General features: G+C 36.6%; 1 protein-coding gene across 1 annotated transcript in view; it reads right to left on the bottom strand.

Annotated features, from left to right (window-relative positions):
• Positions 1 to 22,161, bottom strand: part of ZNF804B (zinc finger protein 804B) — a 238,487-nt gene that overhangs the window by 10,129 nt on the left and 206,197 nt on the right. Inside the window, exon 2 of the mRNA XM_059819058.1 lies at positions 17,867 to 18,010. Coding sequence (XP_059675041.1) covers positions 17,867 to 18,010 — 144 coding nt within the window. The remainder of the gene's footprint in view (positions 1 to 17,866; positions 18,011 to 22,161) is intronic.

The following is a 22,161-nucleotide window of genomic DNA, read 5'->3' as shown; positions in this document are numbered from 1 at the left end:
ATTCTTAATGTTGGGTTGTTTTTTTAAAATTGTTTCTTTATTGTGGCCAGTACTTGCTTTTCACTGACCTACAAGCACCTGTAGCATACTTACCACTGGCTGCATTTGCAGTACTGAGATTACTTTCTTTCCAGAGTTATGATCCTGATTTCTATTCCTCCCTGTGCAGGTGAATGTTTCACTGGATTGCTATTCATCTAATCAAATTTAGATGCCTACAGTAGTTGCTTAGATTTTCTTTATAACCACTGGAAAGTAATAAGCACTTTTAGGGACCTAATCACCTCTTCTTAAAGCAGCTGAAACAAGTGGGATAAAGTGAGATGTAAAAGTACCTCTTTTTTTTCATTGTCTGCAGACAATACCCATTAAGGGTGTCTGTCTCAGACATAGACTTTTGATAGACAGAGGAAATGGGTGCTATGGGTACATTTTCATTGCTACAGGCAGTGTTCATGTCTACAGGTTGCATAAAAGAGTACTTTACAATAGTGGGCTTTTGGCACATGTAACAGAAAGAAAATTGAGGAAGATATTTGGGGGGGGTTTATAAACCGTTGACAAGAATACAGAGAAGGTTTTCATAATCTGCATTTCCCTTCCAGATTTGCCACCCCTCACTCTCCAGGGCATCTCTGGCTTCAGGAACCATTTTTTCTATATTGCTCTCTCAATCAGTTTGAGGACCAGAGGGAACACAGAACTGGGGGACAGCATTACTTCTTCTTTTGAGCATTTTGCCAGGGGCCACGCTCATCTCATTATATAGATCTACCTGGGGTTCTCAGTATAACTGTATTTCAGATGCTGGGGCAAATAACTGTTGCTGCAAGTACACTGAGAAGCAAGCCGTGTTCTTATTCACAGTAGTGTAACTTCATTGTTGTAAATAGAAGGCAGCTTTGGGGAAAAAAAAAATACCATGCATTAAGTTAAAAAATGGCTGGTTAGAATGAGTTAAACAATTTTTTTTCATTCACATTCAGACTATTTTTTCAGAATATCATTCACAACGCATCCTCCAAAATATTCATCATTCCGTAATGCATTGCAGCCCCAGATAAAAATGTAGTATGTACCTCTGCTTTCTTCAGTCAGCATTAGGTACATGTCTCCTGTCATGTGTAGAGAGCCTTCTCTGAATCAAAGTCCATAAACTAATGTGAGTGTTTGAGTGCCTGATTGTCTTTAAAGATTGATTTGCACTTTGCTGAAAAGCTCCTTAATTAAGTTCTAAACAAATTCACCATAGAAGGATTAAATGAGGAAAAAAAGGAACGCGACTTTCAGTAATTATTCTCTTGCCTGTAAACCCAACGTTGGAACCAATTACATTATTTGTAAAATGAATTCACACTGCAGACCATCAAATGTGAATGATAGTTACTAGAAAATATAATTAGACTTCATATCTGGAGCTTACGGTATTAGCTCTCTAAGTGAAAGGGAGGAAACAGCAACAAAGGAATTTGCTTTTACTATGGTAAATGAAATCCTAAAAATAAATTGGAAAGGCTATTACATACAGAAATCAACCATGAGATATGAAGCTCAAAAACTACCTGATAATTTTTTGTTTGTTTTACCCATAAATAACCATAGATCACTTTGAAATGTATAATAGTGATCATTTTTTGGAGTAGATTATGTTATAGTCACTCCTAACAGATTCAATATTGTTAGCAGGATTGAATGGGAAGACTGAAAGAAAATATCCTGGCATGATTGGGTTAGGGAATGAGATGGCAGCAGGAGGGGGGGAAAGCCAGTCCTCAGACATGCCCTAGAGAATCCATCTATCAATGAATGAGATGTTGATCACAGATCCAAACAGAAGGTTAAATTACAGATGGCTGTTTGGAGGGCTTGTTTTTGCATGTCTTCATAGACACTCCTGTTAAGTCTTTGTAGAAAGACAGTCTTATCTTGTACATTGGGTCTCCATGCCAGAAAGCATCAAGACCTGCTAGTGTTTACCTATGTCTTTTCTGTGGGAGCTTTTTACTGGTCAACCAGATCCGCAAATATTCCTGCTAATCAAACTGATTTCATGCATTGCCCAAAGTATGAGGCTGGACAAATGAATTTCAGGGTGCATTTGCACTGCTCATGAGAATCCCCCAAGTAAAGTTAAAACAGATGGATTTTATGGGGGCCATCTCCACAGGGGAGAGGACAGAATGGCCACTTTGTGATACCAATTTGCTCGTCTGAAGGCCTGAGCTATTTGTGGGTCCAGCATATGCTCCACTTGGCCACCCACGTTTATATTATTTCCAGTGAATTTATTGTCCTTTGCTCCAACAGGCTGGCTGTGCACTGCACAATTTGATTAGACATATTCAGTGCCATTTTGGAACACAGAGTAATTTACCTATTAAAAGCAACACATTTGAATGGTAAGAAAGTTGGGGCAGGGACTGTACCTTCACTGCATCTCCATATATTAGCTTGCTCATGTGAGTGTCAGGCTTTCTTTCTTAGCCAGAGAAAAGACATCATCTCATATATTTTATTTCTTTCTCCTTCTCATTTAAGCAGCTTAAAGAGAAGAAGCTGATATTACAGACCCTGTGCAAGACTAGCTCCTTCCAAAACTTTCAGTATTGCTTGTAGTCTTATTTAAAAAATATTTAAGCCTTTTCCACATCTTTTTGAAGCGTGTCTCACCACATTGTTCTTTGTTCTAACTGTAGCAGGCAGAATACAAAATCACCTACATTTTAAGGAAAAGAGCTAGAGTCTGAATTATCCAAGAATTCAACAGATGAGTCCAAAGCCTGGCCTCAAACTTTCTTCAGTGTGGTCATCAGACTTTCAGAGTAACAAAAATGATAGTAGAAATGATCGTACATACATTTTACGCAGCACTTTCCACAGGCAGGTCTCAGGCTTCCTATGAAACAGGTTATTTTTACCATTATATCATTTTACAAATAAAGAACTGAAGGCAAAGAGGAATGGAGCGATTTCTGAAAGGAGCAGGGAGGACGCTGAATCAGCACTTACAGATATATGTTTAACTAGCACATCTAACTCTTTATAAGCCCATCGAAACAAGAGGAAATATGCCAGACATCTGAATTAAGCCTAAATTTGATTTAGCTGTATAATCAGTTGATTCTTGATAATTATGATAGTGCTGAGGGAATGACAATAAAGCATGAAAGAATAAACCTGTTACAAACTGTTGTGCTATGTCCATAGGTTTACATAAAGGAAAGCTGAATAAGCAGACCACTACACAGCAACTTTGAAGTGCTGTACCAGAGAACAAGTTCATCGCTAAAAAGAGTCATTTTAATATGCACTTGAGATAAATGTAGTGTTGTTTATAGGTACCTCTCACTGCACTTTAGATGAAAAATAATATGTGCATGAAGGATATTAGAAGGAGCTATAAGCAGAAGCCTCATCAAATATCTCAAGGAAGTAAAATATTGCTATTTCTAATAGGATGTAATAGCTATCCATAAAAAGCATTTTAGGTTGTGGGGTTTTTTTATTATTCAGTGAAAACCAAAATATTCTTTCTCTTGTATTTGCTTAAAGTAGACTGATCTCTTCTGGAGTACGAGAGTTAAAGGTAACCAGGAATGTAGCAATAATAGTATAACCACATGCCTGCTCAGACTAAAGGAGATTTAATAAATTACATTTCCTTGCAGCTTTTGTCAATAAAAAAGTTGACAAAGGACTTACGTAATCACCTGATCAAAACTTTTCAATAACACAAAACAGAGGTCATTCTGATTTGCTATCTTTTAACAGATAAATTGATAAAAACAAGCTACTTTGACAAGATCTATTTTATGTAAACCACATTAAATAAAATTAATTACATTATCATTCATTAATTTTTTATGGAGTCCTGTATCAGTCATGCCAGTATTTTCCCTGGCACTAATGTCAGGATGACAGATTTTCTTGTTTGTTGTCTTTAAATACTAGCATAGCATTATCTAGCTTCTAGCTTGATGCATTTTCCTTTAGAGCTCTGAGACTTATTAAAAATCAGCATTAATGATTAGGAGTGTTTATGGCCATCTCCTTCCAAATACTTAAATGTTGGTCACCTGAACATGCTGATACAAAAATATTTAGCTCTAGATTATGTTGTTTAATATCCTTCTTAGCTATTAGTAGAGTGGTACTTCACAATCATCATAAACATCATAGATGTGACTAAATCATCTGGCTTTGCCCCAAGTATACAACAGAAATCTGTATTGAATAGTCCTTTTTACATCACTGCTAACAAGTAAATCATTTCTATTTGGAGCAGAAGATTTTTTATGTCCTCAATATACTTTCAGAAACCTTCTTGCCCTCTCCTCTCATGACTACAGATTTTCCTTTTGCCCTTTTTACTTCCTCCATCACTTTTTTCCAATTTCTTCACTTCTGATTTATGATCTTTACCATCCATTTTTCCTTTCTCTCCTTTATTATAAATTTAAGCCACAGAGAATTGACTTTCCTTCTAAACGAGATTAGCTGTTTATAGCCTATTTGGTCTTTTTCAGTTGTGGGATTTGGGTTCTTAAACCATCTGCCAAGTGCTCTTTAAAATTTCCTAGGTCTCTCTCACATCTTTCCATTTGAATTCCTCCTCCCAGTCCATTTGGCACGCTCATTCACCTTTAGGAAACTAGATTCCTTGAAGAACTGTATGTTACAGTTTGGTTTTTTATACAAATATATGCAAATATTTTATTTGCATTTACTAAATACAATCACTTGGCTTTTTAAATTTCCTGTATTCCTGTGTTGATCACCACAATGCTAATAATGTATAGATTAAAGATCATCTTTTTAGACCCATATGTGGATGAAGTATTTTTGTGCTATTCTTGGACAGAAGGGAGGCCCGCAGAGGCAGCAAATTCAGATGGATAATCTGTTAATTTTCATTTCTTCATGCATGGGATTGGAGTAGCAGTTTATGTTCCAGTCTGTGGTTTATTTACAGGAGGGGATGAACAGATGTCCCATTTTTTTCCAGGGTAATTCACTCCTGCAATAGCCTGGTTTAGCCTTTGATTATCTGAGACAATCTTCTGAGAACACATCTCAGTGTTATTTTGATTATATGTTTTTTCTTTTATTTAATTCTTTTCCAAATTTGTCTCACATTATGTGTGGTCTCCTTTGACTTTAGTGTCATTTCTTCCCTCTACTTGACTTCTCCACCTCACTTCCCAGTTCAGCAGCATTTCCCTCTGAAATAACAAAAGCAATAAGGTGCTTCCTAAGAAAATTCAGTGTCATAGAAAAAGATGACCAAATTGTGCAGAGTGAATGATGTCTTAATTTTCTGGTTTATAAAGGCAACAATATTTTGGCCTATCTAGCACCCTTTTTATTGCCACGTGCTTAAAATATTATTTATTTGCAATTTGTTATTTGTACTTGGTCCCCTTTGAACACACTGCTCTTGCAACCTGCAGTGCCTGAGGCTTTCGCTAAGAAAGGGAGCTAAAAGCAAGCACATGGTCAAGATACGCAGTCCAGCCCAGTGGTGCGTAACTTATCACTGAGCTGCAACTTGACACCCGTCAGCTGTGCTTTCATAATTTAAAATTAATTTAATACTGTTCTAGAAACTGCTTTTTCATGTAAACATGGACATTTTTAATATTATAAAGTTGATCTATCACTCACTGCTTCTGAAATACTTTACGTCACTTCTCAAATTCTTTGCCTGTCACTTGACACAAACAACCTTTTAAGCAAGCTTTATTCTACTACTCCCTCCCAGGAAACTTTTATTCTTGTAAAACTTGAAGCTGATCTTTTATTTATACTGTGGCTTCTTATTCTAGTAATCCATACTTTTCTACACCCCTGAATTTTAATTATTTCTTGCAAAAAAATAAAGAGTGTGAGTTTATGTACTCAAATGGAACAACAATCCTCTTAAAATATGCACCAACACAGATACAATATGGTGATAGTGACTTTATATTCTTTGGACTAGGTGAGTTAAAAGGATTCTGTAAATTATTCTGGAGACAAGGAGAAGTAGGGCAACTGGGTCATACCTTATCATTTTAATTTCTGAAAAAATATTCCATTGTTTTTCCAGGTATTATTGGTTTAACTTTTAGAAAGACTTTGTGCAAAAATAAATAAGGAATTATATAAAATATTGTGTTGATTTCCTAGAAATAACAGAAAATTGCTATAACAACTATTGTACACTTCTCACTTGCTCCATGTTCAGATTTATTAGGCTATGACTTGCTGTTTTGCATGTGTACAGGTCCAATTTATTATTATTTTCAAATTGAAGGCCAGAATCTTCATTTTCTTTTTTAGCCAAGCAAAGGGGATATTATGCTGTGCTAAATTTCAAAACGGGAAGGAAATCAGAATCTGACGTGGGCTAGAGAGCCATAATTATGTCAATGAATTGAATGTTTAGTGTAACCCAGGCTCAAATGATATAAAAGTAATCCAGAACTCAGAAAAGGTGTTCATTAGGAGCTGATGAAGACTGAAATTCGCTTTGAGGTGAAGAACATGATGAGGTTAATCTGAATATCCTGGGTTCCTTTTAAAAGGTAAAAATTATATTGTACCTTTTAGGCAATATTTTTGTATACAAATATTGGTAACTATGTGATTTAATAAATTGTATTACTTTACCCTTCAACATGATATTACTTTACGCAATAATTTCTCAACTAATTATGATTTGGTATTCACACAATCAGATCCTTATCTAAGCCTGGAGATCCAGGGCAGGTTCAGAATACAAGCAATAGAATATCACTTCTGCTGGAGATGATTTATTACTTTGCTGAATCCCACAAATCCTAAATGGAAAGTGTAAATACAGAGCAATGGAATGTGACTGCACTTGCACTTTTAAGCACCAGTATTTAAGTGTCTGTTTTGAAAGAATCAGTGCTAAGCATCCATCAACATGCTAAGGGCTGAAAACAAGCAGAGAAATGATAACTACAAACAGAAAGTATCCTACTGGGTTCCAGAGAGTTTCTGTCAATTCCTCTATACTTACACACTTGTTTAAAGAACGAGAATTTCTGCTCTGCAGGAAATTTTGACATTTGGGATTTCTTTACTTTTTAGTCTTACTAGAAGAAGTAAAATTTTGAAAACATTAAAAAAATGAAAATTTCAAGTGCTTCCAAGTGACTTGATGTCAATGCATCTAAATAGCAATGAAGCATAATACCTTAAAGTTGTAATTTTCATAATTTCTTTATCTCAAGAATAGTAAATATAATGGGTGCATGTTACAATTAATATTTTTAAAGTATTTTTAAATACTTCGTAAGAATACTTTTAAAAAGTATTTTTTATAGTAAGACTGTTGAAGCAAAGTATTTCAATCTTCATGAACCATTTCAACCTGATTGAAACTAAATGATGTAAACCTTTGAAATGAAAAATGGTTTTAATCTTCTCACATTCCTGCAAAACCATTCTACTCTAAAAATAACATTTCCTGATAAAAAAGTGTTCAGTTGCCAATTTTTTTGGTCAGAAAAAATTTGGAGTTTACTGTCCCATCACCTGTTATAATATATTTGTTTGGTATTCACATGAATGTCACCTATATTTCTCTAGATATTCCCTTGCAATTTAATCTGAGAAGGTGCTTAAAAAGCCCTCATCTTTTTAATGGTTCCTGGTGGAGCCTAATTATTATGAAATTGCAAAAGCTGTGAAATGATAATTAGTCTGGGTTACCTCCTTTATTTTTCCCTTAGAGACATGTTAAAAGATGTGAATTAATGCTTTCAACTAAGTAAGGGTAATAAATGACTAATCTCACCATTTTTATTGCTGTCTTGGTGATGCACAGATATGTTTCTGTTTGGCTTTTAACTATTTATTTCTGCTGTGAATGCCCCTTAAAGACATACAAGGCCCGTTGTACATTTCCTCGAGCACCAACATAGTTGATTAGCATGACTTTAAAGCTCCGAAGGAATCCATTGCTCAGCTACATTCTTACACATTAATTACTGCGTGGGAGGTGCAGACGGTCAAAAAGGAACAGAACTATAATAGATGCAGATTCTAGACAGATGTTCGTAGGGCCAGATGTACTTTGTGGATGCCTATGGGATTAGAAGAATTACTATTTTTCCAGTGGAGAGAAACACATGAGCAAGAGAGCACTGTTCAAATGTTATGCAGAAGCCAGCAGAAACGTAATTTTTCTGTGAACATTTGAGGGTACAACATTTTGCTAGCAAAGCTAATTGCCCAGTATTTCCAAAAGGCTGACTATGGCACAGAATTGCCCCAGGTAAAATGTACAGACGTGTTGTAACTTGCACAATAGGTTCCTTAATCTGGCTGAATAGTACCTTATTCTACAAGACACTCCACAAATGTGAATTGTGAACAGACAGTAATCAAAGACAATCATAGCATCTGGCAGTGCTTTGTCCTTATCACCTCACTGTTTGAAGCAAGACTTGTAGAGCCTGACCTTAAGGTGACACCAGTTACTCCAGATCTACTGATTTAACAAAAAAAAAATGTGCAAAGTATGTGGCCTATAAGCCACATTACCGAATGTTTGCCACTCTTTTGAAGCTGGCACTTGAAATACAGTGTACATCTGTGTTCAGTCTTGCCTAGTTCTTGTTAGAACACAGACATTTTTGCACGAAAGGTAACATTTTACATAGAAGTAGGTAGAAAACATGCTGTATATTCTGCTTCTTCTGTCCTTATTACTGGCATTTAAAAAGTGGAAAAGACATCTGAATACAGACTTTTAAAAAAAGGACAGCAACGCCCAGTATAATTTATCTTGTTCATTAAACAATACAGGAACAACTCCAGCCTGACTGCCCTAAAGGTTAACTGAAAATGGGAATAATAATTTAAACATAAATATTTAGGTTCTCCATATCTATCCCATTTTCTTAAGTAATATCCTATGTCCTGCATGTATTAGTATTTCAGAACTGAGAACCAAAAAGGAATATGTTGATGTTAATAACTCCTTTTTACACAGTATGAAAAAGAAGTATGACTGGCTCAAAACCACTTTTTATTTGAATGGAGTGTTTCAGAAAGTCTTTTGTTTCATTGATATATAATTATCATGTTAAATCAGTTCCTAACAGAATGTTTTAATTAATTTGTTTTTGAGAATTTTTTTCCTTATCCATATTTGAAATGGAAGCAAAGTTTGAAACAAAGGAATATTCCTTGAACCAGAGATGCTGAGTTTCAACCAGACTTACCACACTTTTTGTCTAAATTTAATTAAATACAAATATGTTTCTTCATGTTCTGGGTGGGGAATTATTGTATAAAATTAAACCCCAAACTGATGTTTTGGGGCAGAATTTCTTATTTGTCTGCGGTTTGGCATCATCTGTTTTTTTACAAATCTAATCCTTCCAATTCCTTGCTTATTTGAATAAGCCATCCATTACACTGCATCGATCATTCCTCCTGCTTGAAAAATTAGTTGTAAAACTTTAGTAATTAAAAAGTGTACCCTCTGAGAAGAATGGAAATGACAATAAGACAGGCATTAACGAAGAGCACTTCCTCTAACTGACATTCTGGTTATTGCTATGTTTTAAATGCCAAAATCTGATAATACACTTCTGTAATTCCTTATATAATGAAATACTTAAGAAATATCTTACAGTCATTGGACCATCATTAAAAACTATGAAATTAGGTGTCCCATGGGGTTTTTTTCCAATTTAAAGAGGGTTAAATTGCTAATTTACATGTTAATTAGCATTCATTCTAAAGAACACCAAATGTAATTCCATAGCATCTAGCATTTAACAATTTAGCTTATCAAGACATTAAATTTAAAAGAAGCTCTGCATTATTTGCAATAAGTTTTTCTGAAGGCTAATGATGAAAAGAATCTCATTATTCTAAGCAACATGCAATTTAAATAGGATGAATACTGCCAATTTATTTACTTTATCACTGAGTAATAAGAAAGCAGCAAAGCATTGGCAGGGCAGCAGGTTCAGCAGTTCTTAATAAGGCCCACTGACCTGCACAGATTCGTAAGTTTAAAATAAAGAATCGTTTCTGGTGACATTTCTTTGGAATCTGTTGCCTCGAGTCATGCCCAGTCACCAGAGTGTGCTCAGTGGTATTTGATAATGTTGCTTCTGCTGCTCTGGAGCTACTCTGGTACATTCACTTGCTGTAGTGTGCAATTGAATCATCTCTGTGCAGCATAGCTATAAATACAAACCTCCCCTCATAACATTTAAGAAAATATTGCATGGTATTATAAACTAATCATTCACTTTAAGATCATTTCAAACTGGCAAAATAAATGTTCTTAGTACAGTGATGCCATAGAATCATTGTATTGTTTACATCCATGCTGTACACTACTCCTTTGCTTAAATGCCGATGACATCCTGTATTGCTTTATGTTACCTTCATTTACATCAGTTTCTGTGATGTGGCACAACCTGATTGTCTGTTTCACTGCACTGCTACTTCAGCATTTCAAAGATGCAGCTGTGATGCAACATGCTTTTAGAAAGGCAGGATTTCTCTATTTCTAAATAACAGAAAGAAGTATTCAGGCCAAGAAAACAGAGTATTTTGGTCTTTTATATTATGGACCAGTGGTAAAAGATGGAATTGTGTATGAGCAACAGCATTTCATTCTTTGCTTTTTTTCAGACCCCAGCCATTTTTTATTTCATGTAAGTCCTTTGTATTATTTTCAATACACAAAACAACATTTTGTGCCAATATAATATCTGTGGTATTCTTGTTAACAGAATTAGCTTTGTGAAATGTGGTTTTCATATAGCCGATCTGGTTTATTCACTCAGTTCCTCAGCTCTAAGTGGAATGGCTTAGACATTGGTGACTCTAAGTGGCTGACATTGACCGTCTCCTCCTGTGCTTTATCCTGATACTCTCCCTTATTTATGCATTATTTATCCAGGTCCTTCCTCTTGTTACTTCCTTTTCTCCCTTCCTTGTACACACGTTTCATTTTGGTTTCTAATTTCAGAGTGATGCTTCCATGCCTTTTTGTTCTTGCCATTTCTGTCTCTCACTGTCCACTACACCTATTCCCATAATTACTTCCTAAATCCACTTCTTCTCCTTGTGTTTCCCCCTCATTTCACATCATCAGGTCTTTTATAGCCAACAGCTTCATCCCCTCAAGTACAGTCTGTCTTCAGTACTGAGTCAGGGAGTTTTCCTTATGGAAAACAACATGCAACCTGCCATTAAAGATTTTATTAAGGAGCAGATGCATGAAGTTCAAGAACCTCAAGATGAGGTTCAAACAGTGTTGATTCTGGTGCCTTATCACTTCCTTATGCTTGACTTTGCAAATACTATATATTTTTTACAGTAATTTACTAAAGCTTGGGATTCAGAAAGAAAATTTCAGCCCAAGCTCTGAGAGCAACAGAAACCTGGGTCTTAAAATACAAAGTGTTTGGAAACCCTAATTCTAAGCTTCACAGACAGTTCTGTATGTAACAATCCAATAGAAACCATGGGGTAATCTAGTTTGTAATCAAAACTAATTAAGGACAAAAGGGAAGAGTGAAAGGAGTTAATTTACAAGAACAAATTCTGAAAGAATGAGAAGAACTTTTGAAGTCAATTATGGAAAAGGCAGTGTGAGAAAATGAAAACTATTCAGCAAGAAATTATCAAAAACCTGCTCTTTGGGAACAGTTACAGACAGAGTGGAAGTAATTTTTGAGAGTATGAACAAGAACACACACTGCAAAATCAATGTATGATGAAAAGCTAAGAAAGTGTGGATCTATAACAAAAATTAGAGAATGTAATAAATGGCATAGGCATAAGCAACAATAAGAAAATCACTGGTTTCAGAATGAGCAAGAGAACAGTGTGTCTTTAAGACAAAAAGATACTGAAATGATAGGATAGACTATAGAAATGAATTCTTTCTTTTAGCTTTGGTTTTCACATAAAAGAAAACAAAACTTATGCCAGAAACATAGAGAGTATACTGTTTCCAAGGGAAGAGAATGATGTGCTTAAAAGGAAAGAGCAGGGAAAATTGAATTGGTATGTGTATTGTAGAATAATGAATAAAATAACAGTTAAGAATTTCTCAGCATGAAAACCCCAAAAATTCAAGAGAAAATATATATTGTGATGAAGCAGAAGCATCTGACAAATGGTATACAGGCATAGATGATCATTCTAAATAATTGTCTAATGGTGATAGTTAAAACATAAAGTGGTAATAGACTTGGCTAAAGCTAAAATAAATGGACATTTCACTGAAATTAAAAATAATTTGTGGAAAAATCTGAGAAACCGCTGACCATATTGAATCATACAATCAGTATTTTGATTTATGTGTCAGAAGCATCTAATCTGATTAGAGATACTTACAGTAAATGTTCTGAAGATGGAAAAAATAAATAATAAATAATAACCTTCATCTCTAAAACCCATCTCTTGTAAAACATCTGAGCATCCTCCATTTTATGCATTTGAATATTTTCATTTATTTTTGTGGGGTTGCTTATAGGCATACATCTTAGAAAGTTCACAATTGTTTTCAGGACTGGCCCTAATATGTGCACACACATAACAATTTGTGCATGTGATAGTTGCTTTTGAGCATAGAAATCTATCGGTACCTAAAAATAGGAGAACAATAACTACCACACATACAAAATTCCTTTATCACTTCAAGTCCACTTATAAACCAGCTGTTTGAGGGAATCTAACATCATATTACCGTTTTTCTTGCTTAACACCTTTTCTTTTCTCTTTAATACAATTCTGGTTCTGGCTTTCTTACTAGGGGTGTGACAAATGTGAAGATTTTATTAGAAGCATACATGTATTTCTTAACAAGCATCAAACCAAGGTGATTTTTGTGAGGTTATAGGAGCAGAATGCTGATGGCTGCAGACAGCACCTCTTGCTAACTGAGAGCAAAAAATACCTAGGTCTTTTGCCATTCAGGTTATTTTCTGAGGTGGCCACAGAGAGTACAGACCTCATGTCCACAACCTGGCACTCAAAAAAGCAGGCATTTCTTAACGGCCGGTGTCCTGATCCAGACAAACAGAAGCAGGGGCTGTAGGGAAGGACGTTAGCCTTGTCGATGTGGGAGTACAAGAGGGACAGTTAGTCCACCTATGTATTGAGGGAAAAAAGCAGAGACTACGCAAACACACATAGTAGTGGACCTTCATGCTGGTGCAGCCCTTTCTGTTTGATTAGTGTGTTCCTACAGCTAGATATATGATTCTTTGTCCAGAAGAAGGTTTCCTGGTGTTGGTGTGTTTGCCTAATTTCCCAGATCCCAGGGTGAAATCTCTCAGATATTGCCAAACCAGTTTCCTTTCCTCCAAATGAAAATACTTTGCATAATAGGAGAGGTGTACCTGAGAGCCAAAACATGGTATTTTTCCTCCAATAAACATGCAGATGCTGGAAAAACACCCTAAAGATGAACAAACAAAATCTCAGTATTATACTCATTCCTGGAGCTTTCTCTGTGTTCACTTATCTGTGCATTTTCTAGGTGGTAGAGGCAATGCTAGCTGAAATGTAAGCATATTTGCTAGCTTTGATGTTTAACAGGAGCTAAATCTCTGCCTGAGTTAGAGTTTAAATCCACAAGAACCATAAAAGCTTAAAGGCAAGTGCCCACAGCTGTACATACTAAATCAGACTTCCACGTAAAAAATATACCCAAGTGGTAGTATGCATGGATTTAAGTACTAAGATACAGGTATGTGCATGTGAACTAGTGTAGACTGAAAGTTCTGTTCATCTACTTATACAGTACTGAGGGCTTCAAGAACATTAAAATTTAGATATTTTTTTCATATGAAAGAATGTGATGTATTTAACTGCATGGCTAAATTTTGACAACAAAACTAAAAGACCTGTTTTGTCATCAGAAACCCCAAGATGGCAATACAGCCTTCTTTTTCTTTGCTGCTTATTTCTATTATTAATATTATAATCACAATTATTATATTGCAGTACATGGAACAGATTTGTGATTTTCTCCTTTGCTGACATCTAAAAGCCTTGCTGATTGCTAAGGATTATTTATACAAAAATTGAAAGCTCCAACTACATTAAGTGAATGGATGAATGCTATGCATGACCTGGAAGTATTAAAAGATTCCATTTCATAACGTTAAGCAAATAGACATCTCTGCTCAAATTTGCCTTCCTTTTATAGATGCATGTGACTTAACAGCTCTGGTAAAAAATCTATACTTTGATATTATTTTCAGTTTAGCATGTGACATACATCCTCATATATTATACTTTCAGGCAGCAGCCTATGTTGATTATCTACATACTAACCACTTTTGAGTGAATTCACACCAGTACCCTTATCCTTTTCAGTGTTCAGATAGTTTTGACAGTGCCAAGGTAATCAGTTCTGATGCAGTTAACTTTTGTTGCAGATAACACGGCGAGCAAGTGATAGCAAGCATCGTTCACCTTGATGCTTGATGACAGATACTGCAGATTTGTCAAATGTGCTACTGCCCGTAACTGCTGCCCAGGACTTTATAAAGTCATAGATTTCGTAGCAAAGGAAAAACACAAAGGAAAAAAGCTGATGATTTCATGTTGGTTAGCTGGTATGTTCTGGGCCAATGAGACGTGTATGCACAGGGCTGTACAGTGATGAAAGATCAGGTACTCCCAAAAAAGTCACCCACACTCTTGCCCCAGCCTTGTTAAGTATCAGGCTTAACAACAGAGAGCTCAGGTAAAGCTGGGTGGGAGAGCAGCCTTCCGCTCAAGCAGATTTTCTGAGTTCACTTTATGCAGCCTTGTACTGAAAGAAATTAATTTCCAATAACACGTAACATAAATGAAAAATTATAGAGTAGTGCAACAGGAAAGATGTTGGCAACATTAATTAGGACTCATTCTGTCAAGACAACCAAAGAAATAAGAGCTGCTTAATACTCAGACAATATTAATCCAAAATATATAAATCATATTAGACTCCTCCAGGATCATGATAGTATTAGAAGATGATGAAGATATAGGCAGGGGAGATCTTTGATGTTCTGTCAAAGTTTTCTTTGTATGCATATGGGTGTATTTATGTACACATACATACATAGTATTTCTATATATAAGTATCTATGTATGTAGCGTGCAGAGAGAGAAAGTCTGTCTGAGTATAGTGCTTTAGAATAACCTAACACAGCAGAATGACCAGTTATGCAAACAAGTCCAGATTATCATCATAACATTTTGCAGTCCTCTGAGGACAGGGAAGGCAATGCCTTTCATGCCAACTGCTAGGTTCAAGACTCAGTACTTTCTGCTTTAACAACTGATTGAAATCACAGGTAAGAAAATGGATCACAAAATTAATTTTATAAAACCATAATATTGGGAGATTAGAGTCATAATTCTTTGAATAAAATCTGTTTCCTCTGGAAGAGAAACAAAAGGCTTATGACAAAGTACTCACTGCAATATCCTTTTTTCTGCCTTTATATCCTCTCTAAACAGTATTGCCACTTTAATACAAATTTCTAAGTAGTAGCATTTAGATGGGAAATCACATGGGAGGACTACACTGTATTGTTACTGAGACGTGAAGAGTCCCTCATTTTAATTTAGTCTCCATTAGAAGAATGATGCTTAGAACATATCCTTGCAGATTACTAAAAGTACCCTCAAATTTCTGCTGGGAAACAGAAAACATACCTTAGGAGAAAGAAGCTTTTCTGGTGGCTACTAGCCCTCCCAGAACAAACATGTTGAAACTAAGCTAACTAAAACCACAGGAAACCACAAATTAACTTGTTTTCTTTGAAGATTACTGTGATAAAAGTAAGAAGAGTAAAGGCTTTTCCGTGACTAACTACAAAAGTCAGAGGAAAGGGCGCATCCACACTATTCCTAGAGGCAAACTAATGCTGTTCCCAGACTTGGCTGAGCAGTCAAGAAGTGAGAGGAGAGAAGAGGCTGAATTACCCTGTCACATCAGGAGGATAGCTAGCTAATCCTGCGCTAACTGAGCTTCTGAACTACATCCGAAAGGGCAGGATGGGGTGAGCTGGTACTGCCAGTTGATATTCTGTATGTGTCGTGCATTTCTATGCAGACGCTTAGTTCCTAGTACCATGTCTGGTAGCTTTTAAAGCGCTAAATTTACCTAAAAATTACGGAGAGTTTTATTGCTTAAACATTTCCTTTTATAACAGAAAGCTGCCAAAAATTTCCCTGCCCAACAACGGAGTCGTAGATAGTGCGTCACCAGGCTGTTTTATAAGTTGCTCTCCACAGGGGGAGTGTGTGAAGAGGGAAGGGCACAAATGGATCCATTTGCGTTCAGACACATTTCTGATGAGTTAAAAAAACAGCAGAAGGGTGAAAAAATTGTGCGGCAAATGGGGAGTTATAGGGATTAGAGTCACATGTTTAGGATCTGGAAAAGCATTTGGTTTGCATTATTATAACCATTTTTATGGATTAATTAATGGAATGATGATGTGAGGAATTGCTTTTGATTTAATACATAAATACATTAGATGAATCTAGCTCTGTTTTGTGAGTGGTGGGCCAAAACAGTCCCATTAATACCCATGGATAGCTGACTTTGGGCTGCTTGAATTCAGCGGGATGGTTCAGCATGATGGGTGGGCAGAGGCTAGGCAGTTTGTTAATGCAGTGCTGTGATAGATGCACACAGAAAATTCTGGGCTGATTTACATCCTCTATAATACTGCAAAAGACAATAAGATTGCTTGCAGTGAGAGTGAGGAGTTTTGCCTTTAGTGCTGTTTGTTTTACTCAACATTTATTATTTCTAGTCAGAAATACCAGCAGCTTCTAAATGATTCATATATTTGCAAGGTAGCTCCTGACCCCCGTGCACCCAGAAGTGTGATCACCCAGAAGACACTAATACCTTGCCAGCTTGAATGCACACAATACATGAGAACCTGAACTGTGTGATGCATATAAGTGCTAGTAGAAAAACATCTATGGAATCCTGTTAAACGTTCTAACTTCTTGCATCTTAGATTAGCAGATATGATCTGTTCATCAGAGGTTCAGAAATGCTCATTCCTGTACTCTGCAAACCATTTTCTTTGAATTCTGAAGTGTTTATGTGATTTAATTGTATTTTCCTTCCATAATGCCAAGCGAAATATGGATTGTGCTAAGATCAGAGGAAAGCTAGGATGCAGGAAGCAGACATAGAAGGATAATAGGCATATATGGGTAGGATATACCTACCACATAAAGATCTGATAAAGCTGATGCTAAACCAATGACAAACAATTAGCATCTATTATCTTTTCCCAAGAATCAAATATCTTGTTGTTCAAAAGTAGCTGTTATTCTATATTATGTCCTGCATGCAAAGCAAAATGTATTCCAGCCTGAGAAACATTATGAGACATAGATTTCAACTTCAGAAACATATGCTTTTTTAAAAAAATAAATAGCTTTTCTGCCCTTGAAACAGCATGACCAGCTTGAAACAGCATGGTCATATGCCTTCTGCATCCAAAAGAGGGACCTGGATATTTGAGAAAGTGATCCTTCCCCCTCCCTCTAGTTTGTAAGTAATTCCACATTTAAATATATCAAATTCAGCGTGGATATTGGTATTGAGCACCTATCTAAAACTATAGACAGAGATCTTTCAGTCAAAGGGGCTTAAAAGAAATTGTGGTGAAGATTAAAACTATGAATATTTTACATTTGATTTATTTAATGAAAAATAGCATGTTGAAGTCAAAAACATCAAGTGTTAAATTGTCTTCTACTTGAGTGAATTTAGAAACCTACCACAATTAATGAGGAAGGAAGATGGACTACTGTAACACGCACGGACATTTGTCAGGTTTACCTGCTTGTGAGCATGGTCATAAGAATTGATGTGGTTGTCAAATTCCTGGTGTTTGTGGTACTGCTTGTCACATAGTTCACAGTAGAAGTTAGCCTTCACATCCTCCAGAGCCTTGGCTGCAGCTTTCTCCTTCTCAGCATAGTCCTGCAAAGGCAGAAGCAAAGGGAGACACTTTGCTACAGATTGTGAGCTCATGCTTCAGCAGCTATTTTTGTCATCCACATTAAAAACATTAGACTGACTAGGACTGCTAGATCACCGGGCTCCATCCTAGTATCAAAGTACGTGGTAAGGAGGTTTTGGTCTTAAGTTGGGTTTAATACAATAGTTGTATTTCTTGAATAATTATTCTTACTACTTGTTGTAGGTACTGTAGTAAGAAAAGTAGAGAGGAATGGGATGTAGAGGAATACGGTCAGGACACTGCCTAGCTCCTGGGCAGGAGAGCTGAGCAGTGAGGAAGACATAAGCCACCAGGCGGATGTATGCAGGGTTAGTCTGTTAACTGTTACAGCACTGTCCCAGTTTGCACCAACACGTGTCTGCCTTTTCAGGTATTATTGCTCAGAAGAAAGAAACTAGTTTTAGTCTGATACTAAGACAAATTTTCTTTTGTGTTCTGCTTTCTACCTTCTATGAAATATTCGGCAGGGTCAGGCAGCAGCTGGCTACGGCTGGCTGAGATTTCCCCGGAGCAGAGCCACCTCAGCAGAGCCTTTTCTGTGCCACCCTGTCCCTTCCCCATGTCTGCATGAGGGGGCACGCCATCCAGCCCACCCAAACTGAATGTAACTGTCACCCACCCAACACAGACCACAACCACTGACAAGAGCATGAGGTCATGTCCAGGCTCAGGCAAACACAGCCAAACACAGGGAAAACACAATTAGCTCCTACGTAGTCCCCCTCCATGTCTCCCTAATGACTCAGGTGGGTACTCTGGAGAATCAAGTTCTTGATTCATTGTATAATATTAGGTAAAAGGGAAAACTTAAAACATAGGAGCCAAAAGTTACTGAGCTCCAAATAATACACTTAAACAAGGAGTCTAACATTCAAATTTGGCAGCAGCCTTTGCCGATCGTATTCTTTTTACAAGGTCTTCGTTATATTGCTATTATTACAACACTTTCTTAAACATTTTACATTAGAATTTAAAGAGCAAACTTCTGACATGGAAAACATGAACAAAAAAGTAGGTAAATGCAATTAATTTTATATTTGTATTGACAAGTTGATATTACTTGAGTGTATGTAATATATTGCCAGGGATTGCAGTAATTCATCATTTACTGTATCATTTTACTCACCTAAAGAAAAGGGGACATTCTGCCAACAGGCTTTCCATGCTATGCAGTCAGTGCCGTCTGCTGTCTACATGCTTTCACCACTCTTTGCATGACAAACTCAGAGTACACCAAACCCAGGACATACTGCACATCTGGGACGCCCTGCTCCTAGCACATCACACTGCCCAGCATTGCTCCAGGGACCACGCCAGGGTAGAGGCAAGCCTTTGGGCACAGCAGATCATCATGAATGCACATTTTGAGCCTTTCAGAGAGGGAAGGACTTTCTTAATGAGCGTCACATGTTTTGAGTCTGAGACTTGACCAAGCAGCAGGGGTGCTGGTTGTCAATGTGACACATTGAACTTCGGACAGCTCTGTGCTGTGAATCTTTCTGCTCTACCCTGGTTTTTACGCCATCAGGTTGGTGACAGTAGGTCTTTCTCACATGGTAGTTTAGAGGCTGCCATTGCTAGTGAAGTTAACTTCACCTAAACTAGCCTGTCTAGAAGTTAGGTGTATGATCTAAGGCAGTATCCTAAGCTTCCTCTGTAAGAAATAGAAAAACGATAGCCGCTGCCAAAAGGTGATTAATCCCATCTATTTCAAAAACCTATTTTAGGATGAGATGAAACTCTCCAGAGGTTCTATCTCTCTCCGTTGACCACTGCAAGACTCTAAATTACTCACCTGGCGTACATCCTTAATTCTTAGATTGCTGAACTCGGGGATAATGAATTCTATATTGTATTTCTTTCTATTCAATTCTAAATCTCCCCATGAAACTTGCATGAACTGACTTGCTTGAAGACAGGAGGTCAAAGAGGAATTTTGTGCCTGGAATTTTGATTTCACATTTGACAGATGATGCCAATGACGTGTCAGTCCCTCCCACAGGGCAAACATCCAAATAAATCTCTTCCCTGCATGCATATGGCTCAGGTGGGTTAGTGTGGTATACTCAGATTGGCCAATTGTGAAAACAGATAGCCTGAGCTAACATTTCTCCACTTGAGAGGCAGCTCGATAATGATAGTTAATACTTGATTGTATTGGGGGAAATATTCTTGCAACCAAATACTTAAATAGCTTTCATTAGTTATTTAAATCTACAAAGCCCATTAAAAAGTGATACTTTTCAGCTTATGCTTCAGACCCATTGTTTTGCTAGCATTAATTATTCACCGGGCCTTTGGTATAATTAAAATGCATAAATTAGAATGTGGATGCAATAGCATTAATTATGCAGGAATGTCTTCCCTGGAAGTCAAGTGTTGGGGGCAACATATTTTTATTCTAAACTGGTAAAAATGTAAGTTTTGCACTCATTGGCAGCCAGCCAAAGCATAATTTTGTTTTGTTGTTTTGGGTTTTTTTCTGGGTCTGAACTGTCAATTAAATGTTTATAGCCTGCTCCATCTTTGCTTCTGCTGAAGGAGAAGCCTAATTGTTTGGAGTAAACACACCACATTACTCTCTATGAAGCACAACTGAAACTGCTGCTCATGAACATTCCAAACTGCCAACTTTATCTTTCTCAACAGAAATTAATACAGTTCCCTTAGAATAAAGATGTTTTAAAATAGCAACAAGGCAGCTCCCAGGTGCATCCTAAGATAATCACAATTGCCTCCATTGCCTTATTGCTTAATTATGCTTGTCTACCATGGCAAAAGATATAATTTCCTGCTTGCTTATCGATCAGATGCAGGGAAATTGAATGCTACATCACATACTTTAGGAAAGTCATGGATTTTTCTTTCTCTACCAAGGCATAAGAACTTCTAGCACTACAGTAAATTCTGCATAGTCAAATGAATTTTCACATCTAGACTGCTCATATCATCCCCCTAGGACTATAGAGACCAGTGGTCAATTCTGGCATAATAAATGCGATCATGTGAAAGAAAATCTGTAGAATTACATCTGTAGAAAACATATGTGATCATGAACATCTGACTTACACCAATGCAGACACAAGAAAGCAGGAAAGATGCATTAATTTATTCTGAACTGGGGACCACCAATGGTAATGAATAAGTGTGTCACAGTCTCATAAACTTTATTCTGGATTATACACTATTTACAAATGACATATAGCCTGGGTAAACATGTATACTTATAAGATAACAAGTTAGCAGTTCTGTCTTTGAGCCATGGATGACAGTAAGTGCAAGCTGATCTCGGGGATGATACAGTCGTTGTAGGTAAGAAGTCCTAGAAACCATGGGTTAACCACTTTCTATGTTGCTGGATGCAGACAGTATACTGTATAAGGATAAATGAATGCAGAATATACCTGAATGCTTTTTTTTCCTAGAAGCCTGCAAAATGGTTCCATATTATAGATTGTAATTACATTCACATCAATTTGGCCCACAGAGGCACATAACTGTAATAAATGTTTATATATTGGATTCATTTAAAAAGAATACTTCTATTGCGCGTTAGACTCGAAGTGCTTTCACTTAGCAGCTACTTTTGCAGTATGCTTCTTATTGTGAAAATGCAATTAATGGTATCTGACATTTCATTTTCTAATATAGGGAAAATCAATGAAAAATCCCATGTAACTGAGTTTTCTAGAATGTTGCCACTGACATCTAGTCAATTAGAAATCATTTATTAAATCCAGAGTCTGTAAGAGACTTTTAATAGAGTGCATGGCCATTAAAGTATGCTGATCTAGACAAAGCAATACCACACTGCCTGCCTCAGTAACTGATAGTAAATATATCTGCTATGTTCAAATAGACTAAGGTGAAAAGTAGGTCACTTGATACAGTAAAACTTTCAGAGGCAATTTTCTATAAACCTGTGGATTTCCACAAATACAGTGGCATAAATGCATAGTGCTTGTAAATAGAACATGAGAAGAATATGAAATCATTAGCCCACTTTTGGTCACCCATGTCTAAATTGGAATGCAAAATTAGTGACAGAACAACTAACTCACATTAATGCAGAGCTCAGTAAGTGACAGACTGCTCCCTCTTTGGGGACATA

Source organism: Gavia stellata, chromosome 6 (genome assembly GCF_030936135.1).
Source record: "Gavia stellata isolate bGavSte3 chromosome 6, bGavSte3.hap2, whole genome shotgun sequence".
NCBI classification, from domain to species: domain Eukaryota; kingdom Metazoa; phylum Chordata; class Aves; order Gaviiformes; family Gaviidae; genus Gavia; species Gavia stellata.
Note: the sequence above shows the minus strand (reverse complement) of the source record. Positions and strands in the feature narration are given on the sequence as shown.